The sequence below is a fragment of the Seriola dumerili genome, unplaced genomic scaffold (assembly GCF_002260705.1).
Source record: "Seriola dumerili isolate Sdu_G_001 unplaced genomic scaffold, Sdu_1.0 BDQW01000035.1, whole genome shotgun sequence".
NCBI lineage: Eukaryota > Metazoa > Chordata > Actinopteri > Carangiformes > Carangidae > Seriola > Seriola dumerili.
In genome coordinates, this window is record NW_019174290.1 from 3,161,257 (window position 1) to 3,182,409 (window position 21,153).

A 21,153-nucleotide genomic window follows, 5' to 3' on the forward strand; every position below is an offset into this window, starting at 1 on the left:
TTCAGGAAAAAAACAAAATACCATTCCATCCTGAATTTTAAAGGGGCACTTGTGATATTCCATGGAAAGTGTAGCAGGAAAGACTTTTTATACAATTTTTCTTGTCTTATTATTGTCATAAAAATACTCTTTATTTTTATTTATTCCCTATAAAATAAGATATCCTGTTTTTGAATATGACATTACACACAACAATGTATAAGCTAATAAATATACCTCATTAAAAATATTTAAAATACAGAATACGGAACAAAGTTTCTTTATTGCAAATTTATTAAAATTAAAACTCATACAGTTCCCGGGAAATTGTACATAAAGTGCTTTTTGTTAACAGGGTGTTCATAGTCTAAAGTCAGCACACATGAACAATCATGAAGGAACAGACCATTTCTATCCATGAGAAAAAATAAAACAGTGCGAACCTGGAAGGGGTTTATGAAAATCTGCAATCATGATGACCAGTGACAGTAGTACAATACCGAAGAATCCCATGTCTTGAATCCATGCAAAATTAGTGTCAGCTAAGAATCCCCCATATTTATTTATTTTTTATTTTTGGATGATGTCTGCATTAGCCTCGACTCTTTTCGAGCCAAACAATATCATACTGAAATTAAGAACTGTCCTAGATTAAAGGAATGAAATAAATTCTGTTCGTCATGGGATTTTACTGGCATATTATTGGCAGAATATATTAAAGAAGAGGGGGGGCAAAAAAAGGGCCCGATTTCAAAACGCTGGTTTTTGTTATTCCAGGAAGATAGACTTAACCACAGAACAATGTTGCCTTTCTTTGGTTATTAAAGTTAAACCAACCTTGAAAAAGTTTCCATTTAGAAGCTGCAACCAACTGCAATAACAAAGTGTTTCATTTTCTGCATATGTAGACATGTTTACAATAAAACATTCAATAATTAATTGCTCACTCAAACATCTGCTCTTATTCAAAGAGCTGCATTATAAAAATATAATGCAAGGCTGAGTTTGGCCTTTTCCATATATCAGTTTCATTAAAGAACAAAGTTATGAAATCAGCCTCAATCTAAGTAATTAAATGACTATATTACCTTCATATGACAATTCTGCCCGGTATCGCCCCCTTGAGTCTAGACCCATGAATCTAAAACTGGGACAATGATGGAAATAAGACCAGAACTTTATTGTTTTACCCCTAAAAAACTGATGAATTTTACATTTTTTTTTAAAAATTGTTGTTAATAAACCTAAATTAAAACCAAACTGTTCAGTTAAAGTCCCTTAAAGTCCCATAAAAATAATAGGGGAAATACCTTCAGATAGTGAATGGAAGATGGAATTGAGTGTCACAGATAAACTTCCTGTCTACACCTGTATTTCTGCCTCCAACAGGCTTGCAGTAAGGGGCCCTGAGTCAAGTCTGATGCCCCCTACCCCAGTCTCAGAGACAACTGGTGAGGCACTGGGGGTCCTCATGGTGAGAGAAGACAATGATGGGGAGAAAGTTGGTGTCATGGCTGAAGGGGTAAGTCCTGTGTTCCTGGCTAAGGGGGAATACGCATATTTGCGGTAAGAGGGCTTCTTGCTCAGGCTTGGCACACGCCCCAGCTTTCGTGGCGGTACAGTCCTGATGCCAGGCTGAGCCACTCCTGTTATTAGAGGCGGTGGGTACATGAGACAGCTAGACTCTGCTGCTAAGTCCTCACGGCCGCCTTGGAGCTCCTCGTCAGGGAGCATCCCGATATCGGTGAAGACGGACGCCAGAGTCTGGAAGCGTGGCTCCCAGTCTAACAGGAAGTCCCAGCTGTAGCTGCCCTGCAGCTGCTCGTCTAGACACAACAGTGAGGAGAGAGAATCTGCCGAGCCATGGGCTTCAGAGAGGGGAGCGTACCCTTTTGTTCCCATGCTCTCCTCCAAATCTCTCACCCTGAGTATTGCAGGAAGTAGCCCTTCACCTCCTCCCTCCTCTTTGAAGTGGTGGAGGCTTTCTGTACTGGCCATCCCTGAGACTAAACATTTATTGACTGATAAAATATGCTCCGGCCCTACATCGATAGAGTGGCAGGAGATAGTATCTCCAGGTAAGGCAGAGTCTGGGATCTCTGTGGTCTGGTTGGTCTTCACAGATTCGTCTCTTTTACGGCAGGGGTATTGATTAATCCACTTGATCTCCTGGTCCTCAGCTGTCTCACCTTCTGCTGATCCACGGCCGCTCGAGTCTGATTGATTGTATGGCTTTGATATGTCCCTATTGGTCACCAAGATGCTGGGCCGTTTCATCTCGTGCAAAGAGATGGCACTTTGCGTTTGGCTGTTGGATCTACCAAACGAACCTGTGCCATGGTTCAAGTTTGCGGCAATGGCAGCGGCCTTTTTGATTGCAGCCTCTTTAATCTTGTACCTGAGAACCATGCCCACGAAAATGATGAGGATAAGGAGGAACATAATTAGTGAGATGCTAAGACTGAGCATGTGCACATCAAGGGGAACCCCGGTGAATGCTTCTGCTGAGCTGGAGATATTGACGAAAACCAGGCAGGTGGTAGACCTGGAACCCAATCTGGGACTACTTGCCGACACAACCAGCTGCACCATGTCCTCACTGGCATGACCTCTTCTGCGAAATACAGGACCTGACACAAAGAGAGCACCAATTGTTTTGTTTATTGAGAAAAATGATGATGAGCTCACTAGTGAGTACTCCACCATCCCATCCACCCCTCCATCATGGTCCATTGCCATCACATAACCGACCGTCTCTCCAGGCTCGACGTTTTCTGGAAGGAGGAAGTGGTACTGCTTCTGGGTGAAGATGGGACTGAACTCATCCACTCCCTTGATGGTCACCTGGACTCTCACTGTAGCTGCTTTGTCACCTTTGTCCCTGGCCTCCACTACAAAGCAGTACTCACTCTCGCGTTCGAAATCAAAGGTCTGTCTGGTGTGAATGTCCCCTGTGAGGGGGTCAATGGCAAAGGCCTCCTTCCTCTCAGGGCTGCCACTGCCATAGTCCATGAAGCAGGAGGATAGAATTGAGTAGGTGACCTGGCCATAGTGGCCTAAGTCATTGTCAACAGCATGGACTGAACAGGTGTGGGTAAATGCCGGGAGGTTCTCCAACACCGAACAGTTTATGCTGGGAAACGTGAAGTACGGAGTGTTGTCATTTTCATCCAGCACTGTGATGAAGACAACTGTAAAAGCAACTTTATGTTCTTCAGATGATTCACCGCCATCAGATGCTCTGATAGTGATGCTGTATTTTGAGTCTTCCTCATAGTCAAGGGAGTGGTTGACAACCAAAAGACCAGAGTTAGGGTCGAGCTTGAGGTGACCTTTGCTGTTCCCAGAGATAATGTCATATCGCAACAGGCCGTTGATTCCTAGATCAGGATCTTGAGCACTGACCTGGACCAGCCTGGTACCTATTTGGCTGTTTTCGCTCACATGTGCATGGTACTCTGCGCTGGAAAAGACAGGGGCATTGTCATTACAGTCTGTCACAGTCACCATAACAATAGCAGAGGAGTTCAGTGGAGGTGTTCCTCGATCAAACACACTCACTGTCAGTGTATAGCTCTCTGTGGTCTCACGGTCTAAAGGGTTACACAGAACGAGTTTTCCTAAATTCTTCATCTGATTCTCAACTTCAATCATTTTTACTTCCAGACAGAATCGCTTCTTCTCATTTCCCCTGATGATGGCGTAGTCCAAATGGGTATTTTCGGGGCTCCAGTCCTGGTCCTCTGCAGTCAGCGTGAGGAGGGTGGTGTCTGTAGGGGTGTCCTCTGGGACAGTGAGGGTGTAGATATCCTGATGGAATAAAGGTGCATGGTCGTTGGTGTCTAGAATCAGTATGTCTATGGAGGTGACAGTGGAGTGTACGGGATCGCCGCCATCTCGTGCCTCAACCAGAAGATGGATCAGGTTGCTGTTTGTGATGGCCTTTAGGGGCTTGTTGGTGAAAACAGATCCTGCAAGATAAAAATGTGTTCATGAGCAAATGCTTTCTTTAGCTGTACTGATCAATTAGCAATGGATTCAATGTCTGTGTAATGTGAAAGCAGTCCCCCCTTGGTTTCTGTTGCGGTTTCTGTTCATAGCATATATGTAGTTTACTGTGATAACTGTGGCACATTTACCATTCTGAATTCTTATGATGGGTCTTTAATTATAGGCAGAGGTACATAAAATAAGGTTCTCATACAACCCCAACCAAGAAAATGCTGGGACGATGTGAAAAATATGAATAAAAAGAACACACAGTAATTTATAAATTTCCCTCAACTTTTATTTCATGGCAGGGAGTATGAACACAAGATAAGTAATGTTTTTTGGCAAAAATGGATGTTTATTTACAAATCAAATGATGTTGACAAAAAAAAAAAAACATTATTTATCTTGTGTTCATACTCCCTGCCATGAAATAAAAGTTAAGGGAAATTTATAAATTACTGTGTGTGCCTTTTATTCACATTTTTCACATCGTCCCAGCATTTTCTTGGTTGGGGTTGTATATAGCAAGGTAGCAATTGTTGATTTGATTAGCAGTAAAGACCAGCCAAGGGTTATGTCTGGCCATATTACAACACTAGGTCTACATGGTCCTACACTGCAATAAAGGAACAGTGTTTTCTCTATTTCTATGTCTTCTACATCGGTCATCATCTTTCGAGATTGCTGACTTTTTCCTGGGTTATGTAGCTTTAGCCTCTTTTAGCATAATATCATGCAGCCATTAAGATTATATTAAAGGCCCCTTTTTTCAGGGTTTTCTTTTAAAACCAAGTGTGCAACATTACCTTAATTAGCTAACTAGCTACAACAAATACAATTTGACACCAATAGATGTCTTTACTGCTAACAAAATCCAAAATTTCCAGCTTGCTATATATGAGAATCTGGTTTTATGTACCTCTGCCAATAATTAAGACCCCACTGAACAATCACTGTTTGGGGGAGCGAATTAGTGAACAGTCAGTTGACACCAAAATCTATTCCCTTCAGGTCTATGGAACTTTTTAGCTGCCTTTTAGCTTATTGCTTTGTTTTTTTTGGTTTAGCTAATTGCTTTTGGTACATAATTTAATTAGCAGCAACATGCAGGTGTTCTAAGCAAAAAGCTCTGATAAAATCACTATAGCTACCTATCCAGCACCAAATAGCAGACAGACAAGACCAGCTGGTGAACACAGTGGAGCAGCTAAGAGCCAGGTATTTTTCTCAGAAGCTGGTGGAGAGTAAAAAAAGCTAAAAGGAGTGATGGCTTTATATTCATCAGGTGGCCAGAAACTCAGACAGTAAATGAATGCTCAGGCTAATGCTAATTCTCTGTGTCTGCTGGGTGTGAAAATAGGCAACTTTTGGCTAAAAAGTTTGCCATAATAACTTAACAAGGTGATAATATATAAAGCAATTACTAAAATCTACTGCAGTTTTATCCAAATATTATATTGCAGTCAGTCAGACATTGAGCACTCAATACCATTTTTTTAATCTTACAATGAAACAGCTTACATGATGGAGAAACATGGTCTCACCAATGTAAAACTATAAAACTCCTTTGAATTGACTTAACAGATGATTTAACAAATATGCAGATTGTTCCTGGATGTGTTACTTTCCAGAATAAGAACTGTAAAACATGTCTGCTTGCATGACAATATATTGAGATTTAAATCAAAACTGCCCTTGTCATTAGACACCACAATGCAACATAATTTCCTGTATGACAATTCTTAAATGAATTCCATGTGCAGACCGTAAGAGCAAATTTTCCTCTTGGATGACAATAAACTGTTTGTCCCTCCAATTTATTATTCCACTCCACTGCCAATTGAACTTTTCTCCAGGATTACTTTATTAATTCTGCTCTAAAGCAGCACCACTTATTGTTTGTGAAACATATGGGCATGGAAAAACTGAGAGGCACAGCGCTGCTAAGAGCACCATATTAAATCTTTGGATTCTAGTTAGAGAGCTTTAGTCAACGTTGATACAAATTTCACTTTCCATTAGTGCTCCTCACCGCAAAACACGTCAAATACATTTCTCTGATATTAAACTTTGGGGTTCAAACATGGTAGAAGTCCATAAATCACTCAAGAGTGGAAAAGACTGGCCAGTACTGAGGGGGTACTGGTTTGGTTTTCAGCTCTGTAGGATTTATCTTCTCTCTTGGGTTTGGGTATTTTTAAAAGGGAGATAATAGGATAGGCATGATTCCTTTGAAGCACTTTACCCAATACTTCAGAAATATAAACAATGGAGAAATATACTGCTACTGGCACAATGAAAACTCTCAGCAACCTCTGATATTGTATGCTGAGCTGCTCATAACAAGGCAGAGGCTTTCTCTGCGCCCTTTTCTTTGGCGTGTGCTGCTTTAACTATGCCAGAAAAACTGATTTTAATGGAGAGAATAAGAGGGATGGATATGAGAATCAGACCACCAGACAGTCGTAAGTCATGAAACTTGTAAAGATTGAAGTAATATCTTTTACAGAAGAAATATGGTACATTTTGTTTTTTACGTTTTTTTTCACTGGTGACTTCTTAATGTAGCCCTTTTCTATATATATATATATGACTTCGTAATGTCTTAATGTAATGTAGGACTATATATAGATATATATATATATTTAGAGAGAGCGAGAGAGAGAGAGAGAAAGAGAGAGAGAGAGAGATGGTTTGCTGTTAGTGACACGTATATCAGAACTTTTTGGAGGATTTCTTTTCCAGCAGTTAAGATGTTCTTACCATTGTCTGGCTGGATGTAAAAGCCTTGTAAAGGAGATGAAAGCAGTCTGTAGGTGATCTTGCCATTGTGTCCCGAGTCTTTGTCAGCGGCAGACACTGACACAACCAGTGTGTCTCCTGAGACCAACTCTGACAACTCCACCTTAAAGAGATGAGGAATAATCAGTCACATCTACAGCATGATACATTTCAGGTGCCAGTCTCTGATAAGACATACTTTACACTTTAAGGGTTTATAATGGGAACAGATGCTTTATTGAAAGTTAATAAATTATTGATGCTTTATAAATAAGTATTTGTAAGAACAGCCTTTGGGTTGCCAGGTATGAAAAATCTCTTTGGCTGGTATACAACCTTCTCCAGCTTAACTCTCCTGATGGACACTTGCTCACTTACCCTCAGAAAAAGAGCTGCAAAGTATCTGGAACAACATGAAAAACATATAAAACGTCTGACTTGCTGGATTAGTGACATGCAAAAAACCTTTATCAATGATTTACTTCAATTTATAACTATATACTTTGTGACCTGTTATTAAAGGGGCACGCCACCAATTTTACACCTTTACTTGTCATGAAGAGTGCTATGCAGCTTGTGAAAACAGTTGCATAAAGTGTGTTCGGGAAAAAGTGACCTAAAAAGACAGGCCAAGTTATGCTGAAGGCACATGGACATTTTACAACCTGGCAACCCAAAACTTATCCTTATTAATCTCTATAATGAAGCATTAATAAACAATTTATTTCTAATCTTATGAATCCTAAATAATGCATGCCTTGTTAGACAGCTGTGTCTCTTGGCATTTTATGGTGGCATGTATATATCATTTTATTCATGGCTCGCTGACCCCAACCAGTTGGTACCTAGGTCTTCTACCTTTTTACTGATATATATATCATCTGTACCTGGTAGGAGACCTGGGTGAAGACTGGAGCGTTGTCATTGACGTCAAGCACTTGAACTCTGAGCTCCCCAGAGGTCTGGTGGAGGGAGTCAGATGCCCAAACTGTCAGAGTGTAATCTGTCTGCTCCTCGTAGTCCAGGGCTCGTGTTAGAGTAACCACACCAGTATATCGGTCAATGGCAAAGGGACTGTTGGTGCTACTGTTGTCTGAAAAGCTGTAGGTGATAGTTGAGCTCAGGTCCACATCGTTCGCAGTCACCTGGGTGACCATGTAACCTGCTGGCAGATCTGCAGAAACGCAGAACATATAAAGACAGGAGCACAAATAGAGAGAGAACACAGTTTTTCTTTTTAGATCCTGATGAATATCTGTCATTAAAGGAATTCAGAGTGCAGGGCAGTGAGGTTTGGTCTTACTCTCTGCAATAAGCACAGGCTCCATGGGGGGAATGGCAGGGCTGTTGTCATTGACGTCCACCACTTGCACCCTGATGGTGGTGGTGCTGCTGAGTGGAGGGTTCCCCCTGTCTGCTACCTGCAGAACCAGCCTTCAATATAAAGGGAGTAAACAAATGATTGCACTTGATTAAAAGCATGTTCTGGATGGTGTACTGATGTTTTATACAAGGTCTGAAATTTATCAGTAATAATGTTCTCAATAATAAAAAAACTACGTAACTACATTCCAAAATCACTGATTCAAATTTAATTTGAATACTTTCAATTTGTCATTTTGAAAAGCAAGAACTACACAGTGGTCCAAAGTTATGCTGTTATGGCTGAATCGGGAGAATATTCCATTTTAGTTTTTTATGTTGTCAGCAAATCTGTCAGTCTCTCTTATAAAGAAAAGCACAGCCATTATGAAACTGCTGTATTATGTTCAGGGGCCCATTGCATCAGGTTTGCTTGACAACATTTCCATTTGCTTATTTAGACATATTTCACTAACACCTGCTCATGAGAGCCTTGTAGGTCTTAAATATTTTTCTTACTCTTAATGCTGCCTCTGTTTGCGATCTGCACATAAGAAGTGTTTGCAAATCACTATGTGAGACCGGCCATAGAGTACCACACTGGCCTGCCACAATGATTACACAGAGTAGGAGATGACTTCCCTTTTAAACTAATTCAAACTAATAATGAAGTATTTAGTCTCCTCCCCTAACGAAGATGAAACAACAATTATTTTTGTAACCATTCACAAACTACAGCTCCCGTGTGCCCTGGACAATGTGCCAATGAAATAATTGTTGCTTTATCCTGGTTACATTTTTACAAAAAAAGTACAGTACTATATACTCATGTAGCTTACTGTATGGAAAAAAACAGTAACGCGTTTCAGCTTCAGACAAACCAACTGAAAGAAAACCTACTTTGTTACAGAAGCTAAGATGAGTAGAACCATTATTAAACTGATCTAAATAGTCATTCTTAAAATGGCTTTAAATATTACTTCATAGTATCTAATGTGTGAGTTTACTTGTAAGATGGAGTGATCTCACGGTCCAGTAAAACATTGGTAGCAAGGATCCCTCGCACAGAGTCCAGGATGAATGCTTCATTATGGTTACCGGACACAATGGAGTATTCAATCTGTCCGTTCATCCCGCTGTCAGCATCAGACGCAAACACCTATAGAAGATATGGGAGGTGGCCATTATTAATTGGACCACCAATTAGCACAATAAAATATATGAGGTACTTGCTTAATGTTTGTAATGTCAAAGCGGGCTTAAATGTTGAGTGTACCTGCATAATGTAGGTGTTGTGCACTTGCCCCTCCCAGACAGCTGTTCTGTAAGTGCTGTGCTCAAACAGCGGTGCGTTGTCGTTGATGTCCTGCAGGGTGATGGAGACCCTGCAGTGAGCCGTCTGCAGTCCGTTGTCGGCCAGCACCACCAGCTGGATCTGAGGACTCACCTCAAAGTCCAGAGAGTTATCCTTCTGCACCCGGATCTCACCTGCACGAAACGTCAACCCAAGAAAACAACGCCCAGATGGTAAGTTTATATAATACAATCTACTATATTCAATAATATATTCCACATTATAAGATGACTATTTGAGTAATTTTGTACTTTTTTCTTTGGCCTCGTAGTTGCCCTTTTTTTTTTACTGGATCAGGGAAAAATGAAGGGAAAATAGTGGAAAGGAAAACATAACTTTTCTTCCATTAAAAAATGTGTCGACAGAAGCACTTTTAGGTTCAAGTTTTTGTGGTAACCCTAGAATTCAGTCCTACATTACAATAATATTGTGTGTTTAAGTGTCTGTGTCTGTGTCTACTTCATTACCTTATGTAGACATGAATCCGAAAAAGATTTGGGTTAGAACATGATAAAGTCAGGAAGGCAACAATCATAACTCCTTCGGAAATACTTGTATATAAACAACCAGATGAAGCTGATAAGTTGAGAGGGCATTTTGCAGAGAGAGATGGAGCCAAAAATGGTTGGATTGGAAGCTCTTATTGGTCAGACATAAACAGTGATGAGGGGTTGAAATCAAAAAGATATTTTCTGGATACTTTTGTGGAAAATAAAATGGATGAGTGCATGAGAATTTGTGCAATTAGCATAACTTAACTGATGAAAGCGTGTTCTTGCAAATTAACACAATCTGCTAATCATAACAAAGTGAACTTAACTTTGGAAGGACAGCAAGAAAAAGGAAAAAAAACAAAACAATGTTTTTGTTTGCAAAGTTTCATGTTTTTTTTTTTTACCTGTGTGACGGTTAATGGAGAAAATGTGATTCTCATTGCCACTAAATACGGTGAAGGTGATCCTTTGTCTGCTGTTGGTTGGGTCACTGGCCTCCACTTTTGCAATCCAAGTGCCTTGACAAAGAGAAAGTGAAAAAGTTGATGACATTTTTTTTTAATGATATCCAGTGAAAACAATAGGAAAAGAGGTGGTAAAACCTACCAGCTCTACTGTTCTCCTTGACAGTGGTGTTGTACACTTTGTTTGTGAAGTGGAGTCCTTCATGTTCTCCCTTCAGGTGGATAAAAACCAGGCAGGTGGAGGTCAGAGGAGGTCGTCCTCGGTCTGAAACCACAACCTGCAGCTTCCTCCCCGAGAAACCTGCTCGCACTCGTCTCCTCAGTGAAATCTCTCCTGACTCAGTGTTGATGTCAAACAGATTTTCTTCATCAGACAACGTAAAATGTATTGTCCCGTTCTCGCCCTGGTCGCCATCTGTTGCCATCACCGTGGTAACTATCTGGTTTGGCAGAGTCCTCATGGAAACCCATGCATTAATGGGATTCTGGTCACAGACTGGCACGTTGTCGTTCACATCCTCCACCTGTACGGTCACAGACGCCATGGAGCTCAGGGGTCCCTGAGTGCAGCCGTCAGTAGCCACGGCTCTGAGGGTGTACTGAGCCCTGTTCTCTCTGTCCAGAGCCCTGGTGGTGCGGATCACTCCTGTAAAAGCATCCACAGAGAAAACCCCCTGGCTGCTGTCCTCTGTCAGAGAGTAGGTTATGTCCCCGTTGGGCCCCTCATCAGGATCAAAGGCGTTAACATGCAGGACCTCAGCTCCGACAGGTAGGCCCTCACTGATGGACGCATGGTAGCTTTTACGGGTGAAAGAGGGGATGTTATCGTTCTGGTCCAGCAGCACCAGCTGGAGTTGGGTGGTGGAGCTGAGCGGGGTGGGGCCATAGTCACGGGCCTGTATGTTGAGTGTGTAATTCTGCCTGTCCTCGCGGTCAAGGACCTGCGTGGTGCTGACAGCACCTGTGTGACTGTTGATGGTGAAGCGACCTCTGTAGTCCTCACCTAAAGACCATCAAAGATATAATGACGACCAAACCGTGGATAGAAATTAAAGGATAATTCCAATTTATCACAACTCTTATTTTTTCTAGATTCAGAATCTAGTTATGCTGAACTAGTAACTTGGTGAGTATAATGTTTTTACTGCCAAAATGACTAAATTACAACCCAAGTTGCTTGACATAAAGAGCATTATCTGTGTTCCTCACCTAGTATGGAGTAGTGTATAGTTCCATTTTCTCCGTGGTCTGGATCTGAGGCCTGAGCAGTGTAGACGACCCCAGGGGGCAGGTTTTCTGGCAGGCTGATCTGGAAGGACGACTGCATGAACTCTGGAGGGTTGTCGTTGTCATCCAGCACAGTGCACTGCACCGTGGCCGTGCCCGAAAGCGGCCGCGTGCTGCTGTCACGAGCTTGGACTGAGGACAGGAATCGAAAGGAATTCACACGTACACTCACTGTCCTCCAACGTAACATCACAGAAAGCTATAATCTTTTGATTGAATAGTTTTTTTCTGCTGCTTCACAACGTTTTGAAAATTAGAAATTAGATCTAGATGTTATCTGCAAATCACAAGGAAACTATATGTTTTATTGCTCAAACATCAGGGTTTCCGTTACTAACAACAGTTTCTATTGATGTTTTTTTTTTGGTTTTGCTCTTATTATATCGCAAAGACACATATTTACATCTGCGTTTCCACAATGACACCTCTGTAATGTCACCTATGGTTTTTATTTAACTCCTGGACTTAAAAACAAACAGAAAGGAACAAGACTATGAATCTAACAGCTCTGTGAAGCTTTACTTAGGCACAGAAGATGCTAACATTTGCTAATTAGCATTGAACACAAAGCTGAGCTGAGGCTTATGGGAATGTCCTTTGTTCTGCCGGTATTTGGTCATAAACCAAAATAGTGTACAAAAAAAAACTTTGACCTGCTGAACGTGTTAGTTCAAAGTCAACTGGGAAGTGATGGATCAGCCGAGCAACAGCTAGAGAGCCACGCTGCTAGCCACAGACCAATATCATAATAGCTCCTACAACTGTAATATACCGTATGTAATGAAAGCATAAGTAATACATGTAACAGTTTATGGAAATAGACAGTTTTGCTCAGTATCAGTCTCAAAACGCAGCAATGAGTAAGTCTGATTGGTGCCAACTCTGCTGACCAAAGACTGAAGCCACATTAGACTTTTCATAGCAGTGAAAAAAAAAATCTGTCAACATAAAGTATACTGCAACAGCTTTTAATACTTGTTGAAAAGAACTCTGTATTTTATTTCTCTCCAAATTCATCTGCAGCCAGAGAAAATTGTCCCCACATATTTCATACATATTTCCCAATAAGCCCTGTGTGATTCTGGCACGACTTCAAGACATTCAAGGCTTTCCTATTATTATATTTTGTTATTAAATTTAATTGTTCATCATTCTACCGACTGTAAAAATATTATGATAAACCATCTGAAAGCAGTTTATCACTAAACACTGCTGAACAGCTTGAATGTAATTACTGCGTATGCCCATGAGAGAGTGAAGGCAAACACTTCAAAAGGCCCAGGGTGCAGCAGTGCAGTCAGCAGAGGTTAGATATACTGTACCTCAGCCCATTAAAGGTCTACTGTTTCCCTGACATTAATCAATCTGCTGAATAATGCTGCGTTCATACAGGAGGCCGACCTTCAATTCTTTATGACTGGCTGTGAAGCGCGACAAGAGAGAAGTTAGAGAATCAGAAACAGAGAGGGGTAGAGAAAGAGAAAAATGTCCATGTTTGATAAGGACAGCAGACGATAACTTTATGTTTTATTTTAGCAACTTTTGATTATTTCTTTTCGTTATTAAATATTTCTGTTGCCCTTCAGTTGGAAGATCTGACTTCAGTGTGTGGCCAGAACAAAATCACAGACTTTCAAACAGTTGCTTGTGTCCTCCGTGCCACATCAAAAAGTGTCCCCCAGGAAAACCTGATCACAGCCATCGATAATACGCTGATCAATACATGGACTTTAAACTTACACTGCCTCAATAAAAACACTAAACATTTCAAGCTGAAACTGGTCTGGTGTCTGACCTGCCACGCAGCGAGCTTGTGAGTGTTTTTTTCCCTGAGACATCAGCACTGGACTGTGACTGATTGGACTGTTTCTCACACAACCTTTCCAAACTTTTCCCCTCAGACAACGCAACATGTTGCTCTGATTAATTACTGAGCGCTGAACATATGACGCGATCAATCCATCACTCACCTGCTGAGCTGAATCAAGCCGATCTGACACATCTCATCTTGTTGCATAGCAGTTTAAACATCCCTTCACTCATTAGGTTCTAGTTTCATCACGGGAGACAAAGTAAATATTGTGATGCTGCTTGTGTGTGACCGGCTGTGTTTTGATGTGCCTTATTGCAAAAGAGATGTTGAGCGATCCTGATTAAATAAAGATTAAAATAAAGTTTATGTGGGAGTTGTGGAGTTACCACATTCTGCTGCTGTTACTTCTGTGTCTCTCAGGTGTAAGAGGTTTTAACTGTGAGTGTGTTTGTGTGTATATGTGTGTGTGTGTGAAGACCAGCGTGTGTTGGTTCACGTGTCTTACCCCTGAGTGTGTAATGTTGCTGCTGCTCTCTGTCCAGGTAGGAGGAGGTGGTGGTGATCAGACCGGTGTAAGGGCTGATGCTGAAGAGCTCGTAGCCTGGGCCCGGCAGCAGACTGTACCACACCACAGCGTTCTCCTCTGAGGGGTGGACACACAAGGTGAATGTAAACGCTGTTACAGTAGCTAGCTAGTAGTCACTAGCTGTTTTTTTTTTTTTTTTTTTTTTTTACTTCTGCAGCAAAAAGACAGCAACAACAAAAAAGCTGATCACATGACAGATTGTAAAGTGTAACTTACTGTAAAGTAAAATATACTTTCAAGTTTACATAACAGAATTGACCTGTTGTGAGGGAAACAGGGTGCTCCTCTGTTTTAGCCACCTAACCGAAGAGCAAAGACATGCAAAATAAATAAATAAAAAATGAATAGCTAAATGCATGATTCATTTTTAACGGTTTGTCTTGAGACATTTTACCTTTATCAAAAAAATTGCAGCTCCTGCGATTTGGATCTTGCACTTGGCCATATTATGATTTTGATAATATTTCAATCTGTAGTTCATCCCTGTTGCCGTGTTGTATTAGAGACTCCTGTCTAATACGACTACATCAATAACTGCAACCTAAAAGCTAAAACATATAATTTAACTAAGACTTCTATAACGTTGTCAAATAGACAAACAAAACATTGGACATAATAGGCATCAAAAGTAGCCTATAGGCAGAACAGATGGAATACAGAGTGGAATAAAATGGCCACTGAGTGGATGCTCTGAATTTTCTTATTTCTAATTTTCAAATTTCTTATTTCATGTATATATATATATATATATATATATAGAACTGTTGTATTCTTGTATTAATAAATAATACAAGAATACAAAACACAGTACGCAGCACAATACAAATGCATACATATGAGAAATAATCTATTTTTATCCATAAATTGTTTTATGTCCAAAACAAGATCCTACTTTTCAAATAATGCTCAAGTGCTTTTTTCTTGCATTAGTTTGAGTCCAGACGTTCAGTTTAGCACCTCATCAGCTCAGTTCATGTTTCCAGCTTCCTCCCTTTCACAAAAGACTTATCTGATTGTCAAACTGAAAACAGCAGCATGAAGTAGAAATCACACACCGTCAAGTCTCACCTTTCAAAACTAACAAGAGACGCGTCCTTTATCTGAGCCCTGTTCTGTGTTCGTCATGCCCTGCTGCTGGTTACAGATCTCATGGGTCTCTAACGTTGTTCTACTTGCAGCCACACATTAAAAAAAAAAAAAAAGTTAGCTGTGCACCGGCTGCGGTGGTAAAGCTTAGCATTGTCTAGCAGCTGATACAGAGCAATATGTTCGTTTTACATCATCTCAGTATCAGAGGGTCTTTAGAGAAATTGTCAGGGCTGCAAGAGCAAGTGACAAGGAGCTCTGTCCCCTGTTTATCTGAACTGGACAATGAACAGACGCAGTGTTCATAGATATGAGACGAAATGAGAGCTCTTATTGTTTTACTTACTCACTTGTCTTACTTTCTACCCAACAAATAGTCCCTATGAAAACTGTTAAAAGCTTGTTCTGTATATGTTCTATGTATTTCTTTGGAGTTAAGTGAGAAAGTATGTTTTTTTGTTTTTTTTTTAAATTTGAGTAACTGGGGCAATAACATTAGAAAAGGTGTTTTAATCAGTCTTAAAAGTGTGATGAGTGAACGGTTAAGGACGCAAAGAGCAATTTAGAAGATCTTTTGAGCCAACAGTTGTGAAACTAATTCAGAAATGTGTTGCATGTGTTCAAGTGGCAGTGCATCTTTCATATGTTGTCATTAGCATGTACTAATGTAAATGTGTACGAGCTAATAGGATGCGATAATCAAATTTCACAATAAAAGTTCTCTATGAAGAAAAAAACTGCATCTGTGTCCTTGTGACCCCAAAGACAGAACAGCTATTCTTAAAAACACGAATCCTTCTAAACTCATGAACCTTTGATCCGCGGAGTGAAATTCAGGACATGCAGAGTAATGCAAAGGTTAGCTGTCACACTTCTCAATATTGCACATCTCTTCTGACTGACTCCAACACTTGGAAACTGGATATAGAGGCCAACACGGGCACAAAACAATGGTCATCTTTGGGGTGCGCCGGGAGGGGGGGGGGGCACAAATGATAATCAAATAAGACTGGTGGGAGAGCGGGCTGAGCTGCCAGACGAGGCGATTTGAGGAGACAGATGAAAACACGGCGCCTATTGGCACAGATGGCTTGGATTATGGAAATCATCATGAGACAGGACCTTTCAATTCTCCCAGAGGAGCTGTGTGCTTGCTGTTCTTGGACAATTCTCACCCCCAAGAATGTTAGTTCAACATGGAAACCCCTCCTGTCCTGCCACATGCCCTCCACCTCCAGTATTTAAAAGGACTCGTACTGTCAACACGACAAGGCGAAGTGGGATTGAGGAGGCCCCGCGCACAACGTGTTAAAATAAACAGGGCTGATGTGCAGATTTGTGAATGTGATTACGGGGGTCGGATGAATGAGATTTGCGAAGATGTACAGTGAAAGTAGCTCATGAAAAAAAGACACAAATGGAACAACACACGAGGAAAAGGGCAGGGATTGGTTTGAATGAAACTGCTAATGGAGTGAAACAAAACAGACGATAACCTTGATTCACTGCTGCGCTGAGGGTTTTACCAAAACATGGCAGAGCGCTCAACTCTGAAAAGGTTGTAGGGGAATTTCCTCTTTTTACCATTTAACCCACCAAGTATTTTTTTTAAATCAGGTTCAAGAGTCAGATAAAAGAAAAAAAGTTTGGTTATATGTAGGATGAGCCTGTGGTTTGAGGTTGTGAGGCCTCACAGACGCATGCTGGTGCTGCCATCTAGCTACGGTGGCCCTGAGAGCTCAACGCACTGCAACTAAAGAAGGCACATGTTAATAGACAAAAACGCAAGCTAATTCAGAAAACATCTTCATCAATTTGACAAAAACACTTGCTGCAAATAATCACAGCACAACCAAATAGCACAGACGACAGTGGAAGTGTTTCCAAGGGAACACAAAAAAAAGTGATGAACCCATCTGGGACGCACTTGCATGGATGTAACGTATAAGTAACGTATTATATATGTTTTATAATGTATCCATGCACACACAATGCATTGAACAACAAGGGTGTCACAGCCAGGTTCATCACTTTTGAGTGGAGACACTTCCACAGTCATCCGTGCTACTTGCAGCACATTTGTGTATTTGATGTGTTGTGAGTATTGTATTGTTATTGTGTATTGTCAAATTGATGATGATGTTTTTTCTGAATGAGTTCGTGTTTTGTCTATTCTATATCTGCATGTGTCTTCTTAAGTTGAAGTGCATTGATCTGTAATCTAGCACCTTGGAGACAAACCTGCCTCATCTCCACTTCCGCAGGACGATCACATAAGGGTGAACTTGATTGCCAGTACGCGAGACCAACACTTCATCTAATCATCTCCAATGATAACAAATCAGTAAATTACAAGTTAGTGATGAATCAAAAATAATCAAAACACCTCAAACGATGACAAGAAAAGCTGATGATTATTACCTGAGTCCTTATCAGTGGCAGAGACCCTGACCACCGGTTCTCCGGGGTCTCTGTTCTCCGCCACGCTGGCGTTGTAGATGCTCTGAGTGAAGACGGGCGGCTGGTCGTTCACGTCCCCCACCTCCACTGTCAGAGTCTGCGTGGAGGACAGCGAGGGCAGGCCGTGGTCCACTGCACGGACGGTCAGACGGTGGAAACGCTGCGTCTCGTAGTCCAGAGGGGCCGAGAGAAACAAAAGCCCTGAAGGAGATGAGAGAAGATGGAGTTAGAAAACGACTTTAACTTAACCTTTATTGTTGCTTAGTCACAAATAATAACTTCCGAATGATAACAGAGAAAAATGTAAGATTTAAAATCAAGCTTAAACCTTTTATCAATGAGAAATTTTTATATAGCATGAAAATCATTTAATTAAAAATGACCAAAGTGAATCAATATAAATATCTGAGACTTATAAATTTAATATCTGATATTGTTATTTGAATTTTTAAAGGATATCACATTAAAAAAACGTATTAATACGGATCCCTGTACTGACAGGACAATAAACAGTTATAGTTTTAATGAGACATCTACACCAATACAGACAGCAATATGCTAATATCAGCCCAGCCTATTTATCAGTCTAGCTCTACTAAAAAATAGTCCATCACCGATTATAAAAATCCAACCTGTTTTCTCCTCTAGTGTGAAGAACCCATTCTTGTTTCCAGCGATGATGATGAAGGAGACAAGTCCATTTACACCTTTATCTCCATCTATGGCCACAAAATGATGCAGCAGACTCCCCACCTCAGCGTCCTCCATCACCTGAACCGTATCCGCTGATATAAACACCGGCCGGTTGTCATTCACATCCAGCAGAAAGACCTGAGCCGTCACCGACGTCTGTTTACGCTCGTCCTGCCTCTTCGCCTGGTCGGTGGCCGTCACGGTGAAGGCGAAGCTGGAGGTGGTCTCGCGGTCTAACGGTGCCGCTACAGTCAGGCTCCCCGTGTAAGGGTTGATCTGAAAGGGGAAGCGTGGTGATGACCCACCGAGTTCAGGGTCAAAGGTCAGAGTGTAGCGGAGGGCGCTGTTAGGAAAGGTCCCATCGGCGTCCCTGGCATGAAAAGCAAACGCCAGCGATCCGACCGTAGCGTCCTCCCTCAGGCCGAACGTCACCAGTTTATCAGGGAACCAGGGTGTGTGGTCATTTACGTCCTCGACCATCACACTGACCAGCACGGACACGTTGGCTCCGGGAGCGAGGCCAGAATCCTCAGCTCGAACCATGAGGAAGTACTGCATTGCCGACTCGTAGTCCAGCGGCTGGTTGATGTAGATGTCACCAGAGGAGCCGTCGATGCCAAAGTGAACGTTCCCGTCACCCTCGGAGATGGAATAGTGGAATTTCCCTTTATCTGGAACACCGGCAGAGCCGATGACGGCCGCCGGCTCTGTGTCCTCTCTCACTGTAAAGCGCCTCACAATGTGGTGGTCAGTGCGGCCGTACGGAGCCTCTAGTCCATGGACCTGCAGATGAAATGCAAACATACATACATGCATACATTAAAATACTGTTTGCTTGTTTATTTTCACACTATCACAATCATAAAAGTCATTGCAAAATTATGACAGGTCCAAAGACTAGGAAGGATTAAAAAGATGAGGTGATGGAGATAAAAATAATAAATGCCATAAAGCGCTTCATATGAAAAAACACTGAACACTGTGTCACCTCATGGACACTGATATATATAAAAAATAATAAATGTCTCCCCCTGGTGCCAGATTCAGTCTACTCTGTGTGTATTGTGTAGAAACGTGTATTACACCCAGACCATCAGGCATAGGTGAGAGTTTATTTGTGTTTTTGTGTACACAGCGGATCGTTATGGAGATTTGAGAGTTTTTTTTAATATCATGTGATCTCCTAATTGTAGGTTGTGCTGTTATTTCTAAAATGTGTTTACATATATTGCATGTTTTTGTTTTTTTCTTACACGTTCAAAATGTCACGTCATTAAAATCTTTGGGCATTTGTTTAGTGTGCGGACTACTTTTCTTCTCTCCCCTCAAGACTAAAGATCAGATCTCATGAGCCAAATAACTGCAAACCATCTTTGCAAAACAAATAAATTGAACCTGGTGTGTATTCACAACAAAAGGTACAAGCAGTAAGTAATACGGGGTTCTAACTTGTTTTGTTGGGAGGTAATTCAATTCAAAATTCTGGGACCTTGATAAGAAAGTCTGAATATATTAATATATAATATATGAAAATGCAGATGTTGATCGCTGGTAGTGAAAGACACAAGCCACATTGTTTTTAAAATAAAGATCTGTAAACTAAACAAAACTCTGGAAATCTCCTCTTAAATAATTTTGTCGGCAATTTCAATATCCAATAATCATAGCATCATTCATCAGATTTGAAACTGACTTTGTATCAGATACAGCTTTAAATGAATACCAGAAACCACAGTATGAATGGGAGGAACAACAATACCTGTACATGAATGACTGCTGTGTCCTCCCGAGGTGTGACTCCGCTGTCCCTGGCAGTTACTTTCAGGGTGTAGTACGGTTCAACCTCCTGGCTGAACAGCTCTGTTGTTCTGATGTCTCCACTTTTACTGTCAATCTCAAAGTGTCCAAGATCATCGTCTTCATCAAAATCAGCTGGAAAGAGAAGTATTCAGGACCTTAATGATAAATGGCACACGGCAGTAAATGTGCATACTGCACAGGTACCACTCTCGACTCACCTGTGACCAATGAGAAGGTAACCGTTCCATTTTCTCCCGCATCCAGATCTTTGGCAAACATGTTTGTCACCAAGGATCCTGTTGGCAGCCCGGCCCAAATCTGCAGTAAAAAGAAAAATATGTAAAGTGTATAAATAACATCTAGTCTCAATCACTACTCATCAACCACACTGCTCACTTTAAAGATTCATATCTGTGGGTTTGTTATCTGAGTCTGACGTCCTCCCTGCCTTTCTGTGCTGGTGTATTTTTTCTAGTTGGTCTGTGTCATATCATTATTGCCACAGATTCAGACCAGAAGAAAGACTTCGGAAAACCTCAGAAATCATCTCATCTAATGGAAAATGTTAGTGTCAACGCTCTGCATGAGTGTGCATACACGTCGGCCACGTAACGTTGCAGTGAGTCATGTAAAATTATGTTATGAGACAGAAGCAGCTGAAGTGTTGATGTGAGTTGATGCTGGTAAATGGGACACTGGTGTATCCCGACTCATCAGCAGGGGACAACCCATGACAATTTACATCTTGATGTTCTCGACCACCAGACGCCCCAGCAGGATTCATTCTTACCTGCACATTCAGCTCTTTGCTGGCAGGCAGGTGTGTAAACTGCGGAGCGTTGTCATTGATGTCCGTGACCAGGATCTGAACGCCGGCGGTGGCGTTGAGACGAGGGTGACCCTGATCTGTAACCATCACCTTCAGACTGTGCTGGCTGTGCTGCTCCCGGTCCAGTGCCACCCAGTTGATGATTTCCCCTGGATGGGCGCAGAGAAGACAG

The 21,153-nt window shown here is 41.4% G+C and overlaps 1 protein-coding gene across 1 annotated transcript in view; it reads right to left on the reverse strand.

Moving 5' to 3' along the window:
• Positions 1-1,341: 1,341 nt before the first annotated feature.
• The window catches only part of dchs2 (dachsous cadherin-related 2), a 31,317-nt gene continuing 11,505 nt past the window's right edge, over positions 1,342-21,153 (reverse strand). The window contains exons 6-20 of the mRNA XM_022738081.1: positions 20,943-21,130; positions 20,371-20,470; positions 20,112-20,269; positions 18,292-19,135; positions 17,621-17,860; positions 14,033-14,170; positions 11,637-11,846; positions 10,570-11,415; positions 10,368-10,481; positions 9,392-9,603; positions 9,123-9,274; positions 8,057-8,187; positions 7,641-7,927; positions 6,736-6,877; positions 1,342-3,950 (exon numbers count right to left, since the gene is read on the reverse strand). Coding sequence (XP_022593802.1) covers positions 1,342-3,950; positions 6,736-6,877; positions 7,641-7,927; positions 8,057-8,187; positions 9,123-9,274; positions 9,392-9,603; positions 10,368-10,481; positions 10,570-11,415; positions 11,637-11,846; positions 14,033-14,170; positions 17,621-17,860; positions 18,292-19,135; positions 20,112-20,269; positions 20,371-20,470; positions 20,943-21,130 — 6,371 coding nt within the window. The remainder of the gene's footprint in view (positions 3,951-6,735; positions 6,878-7,640; positions 7,928-8,056; positions 8,188-9,122; positions 9,275-9,391; positions 9,604-10,367; positions 10,482-10,569; positions 11,416-11,636; positions 11,847-14,032; positions 14,171-17,620; positions 17,861-18,291; positions 19,136-20,111; positions 20,270-20,370; positions 20,471-20,942; positions 21,131-21,153) is intronic.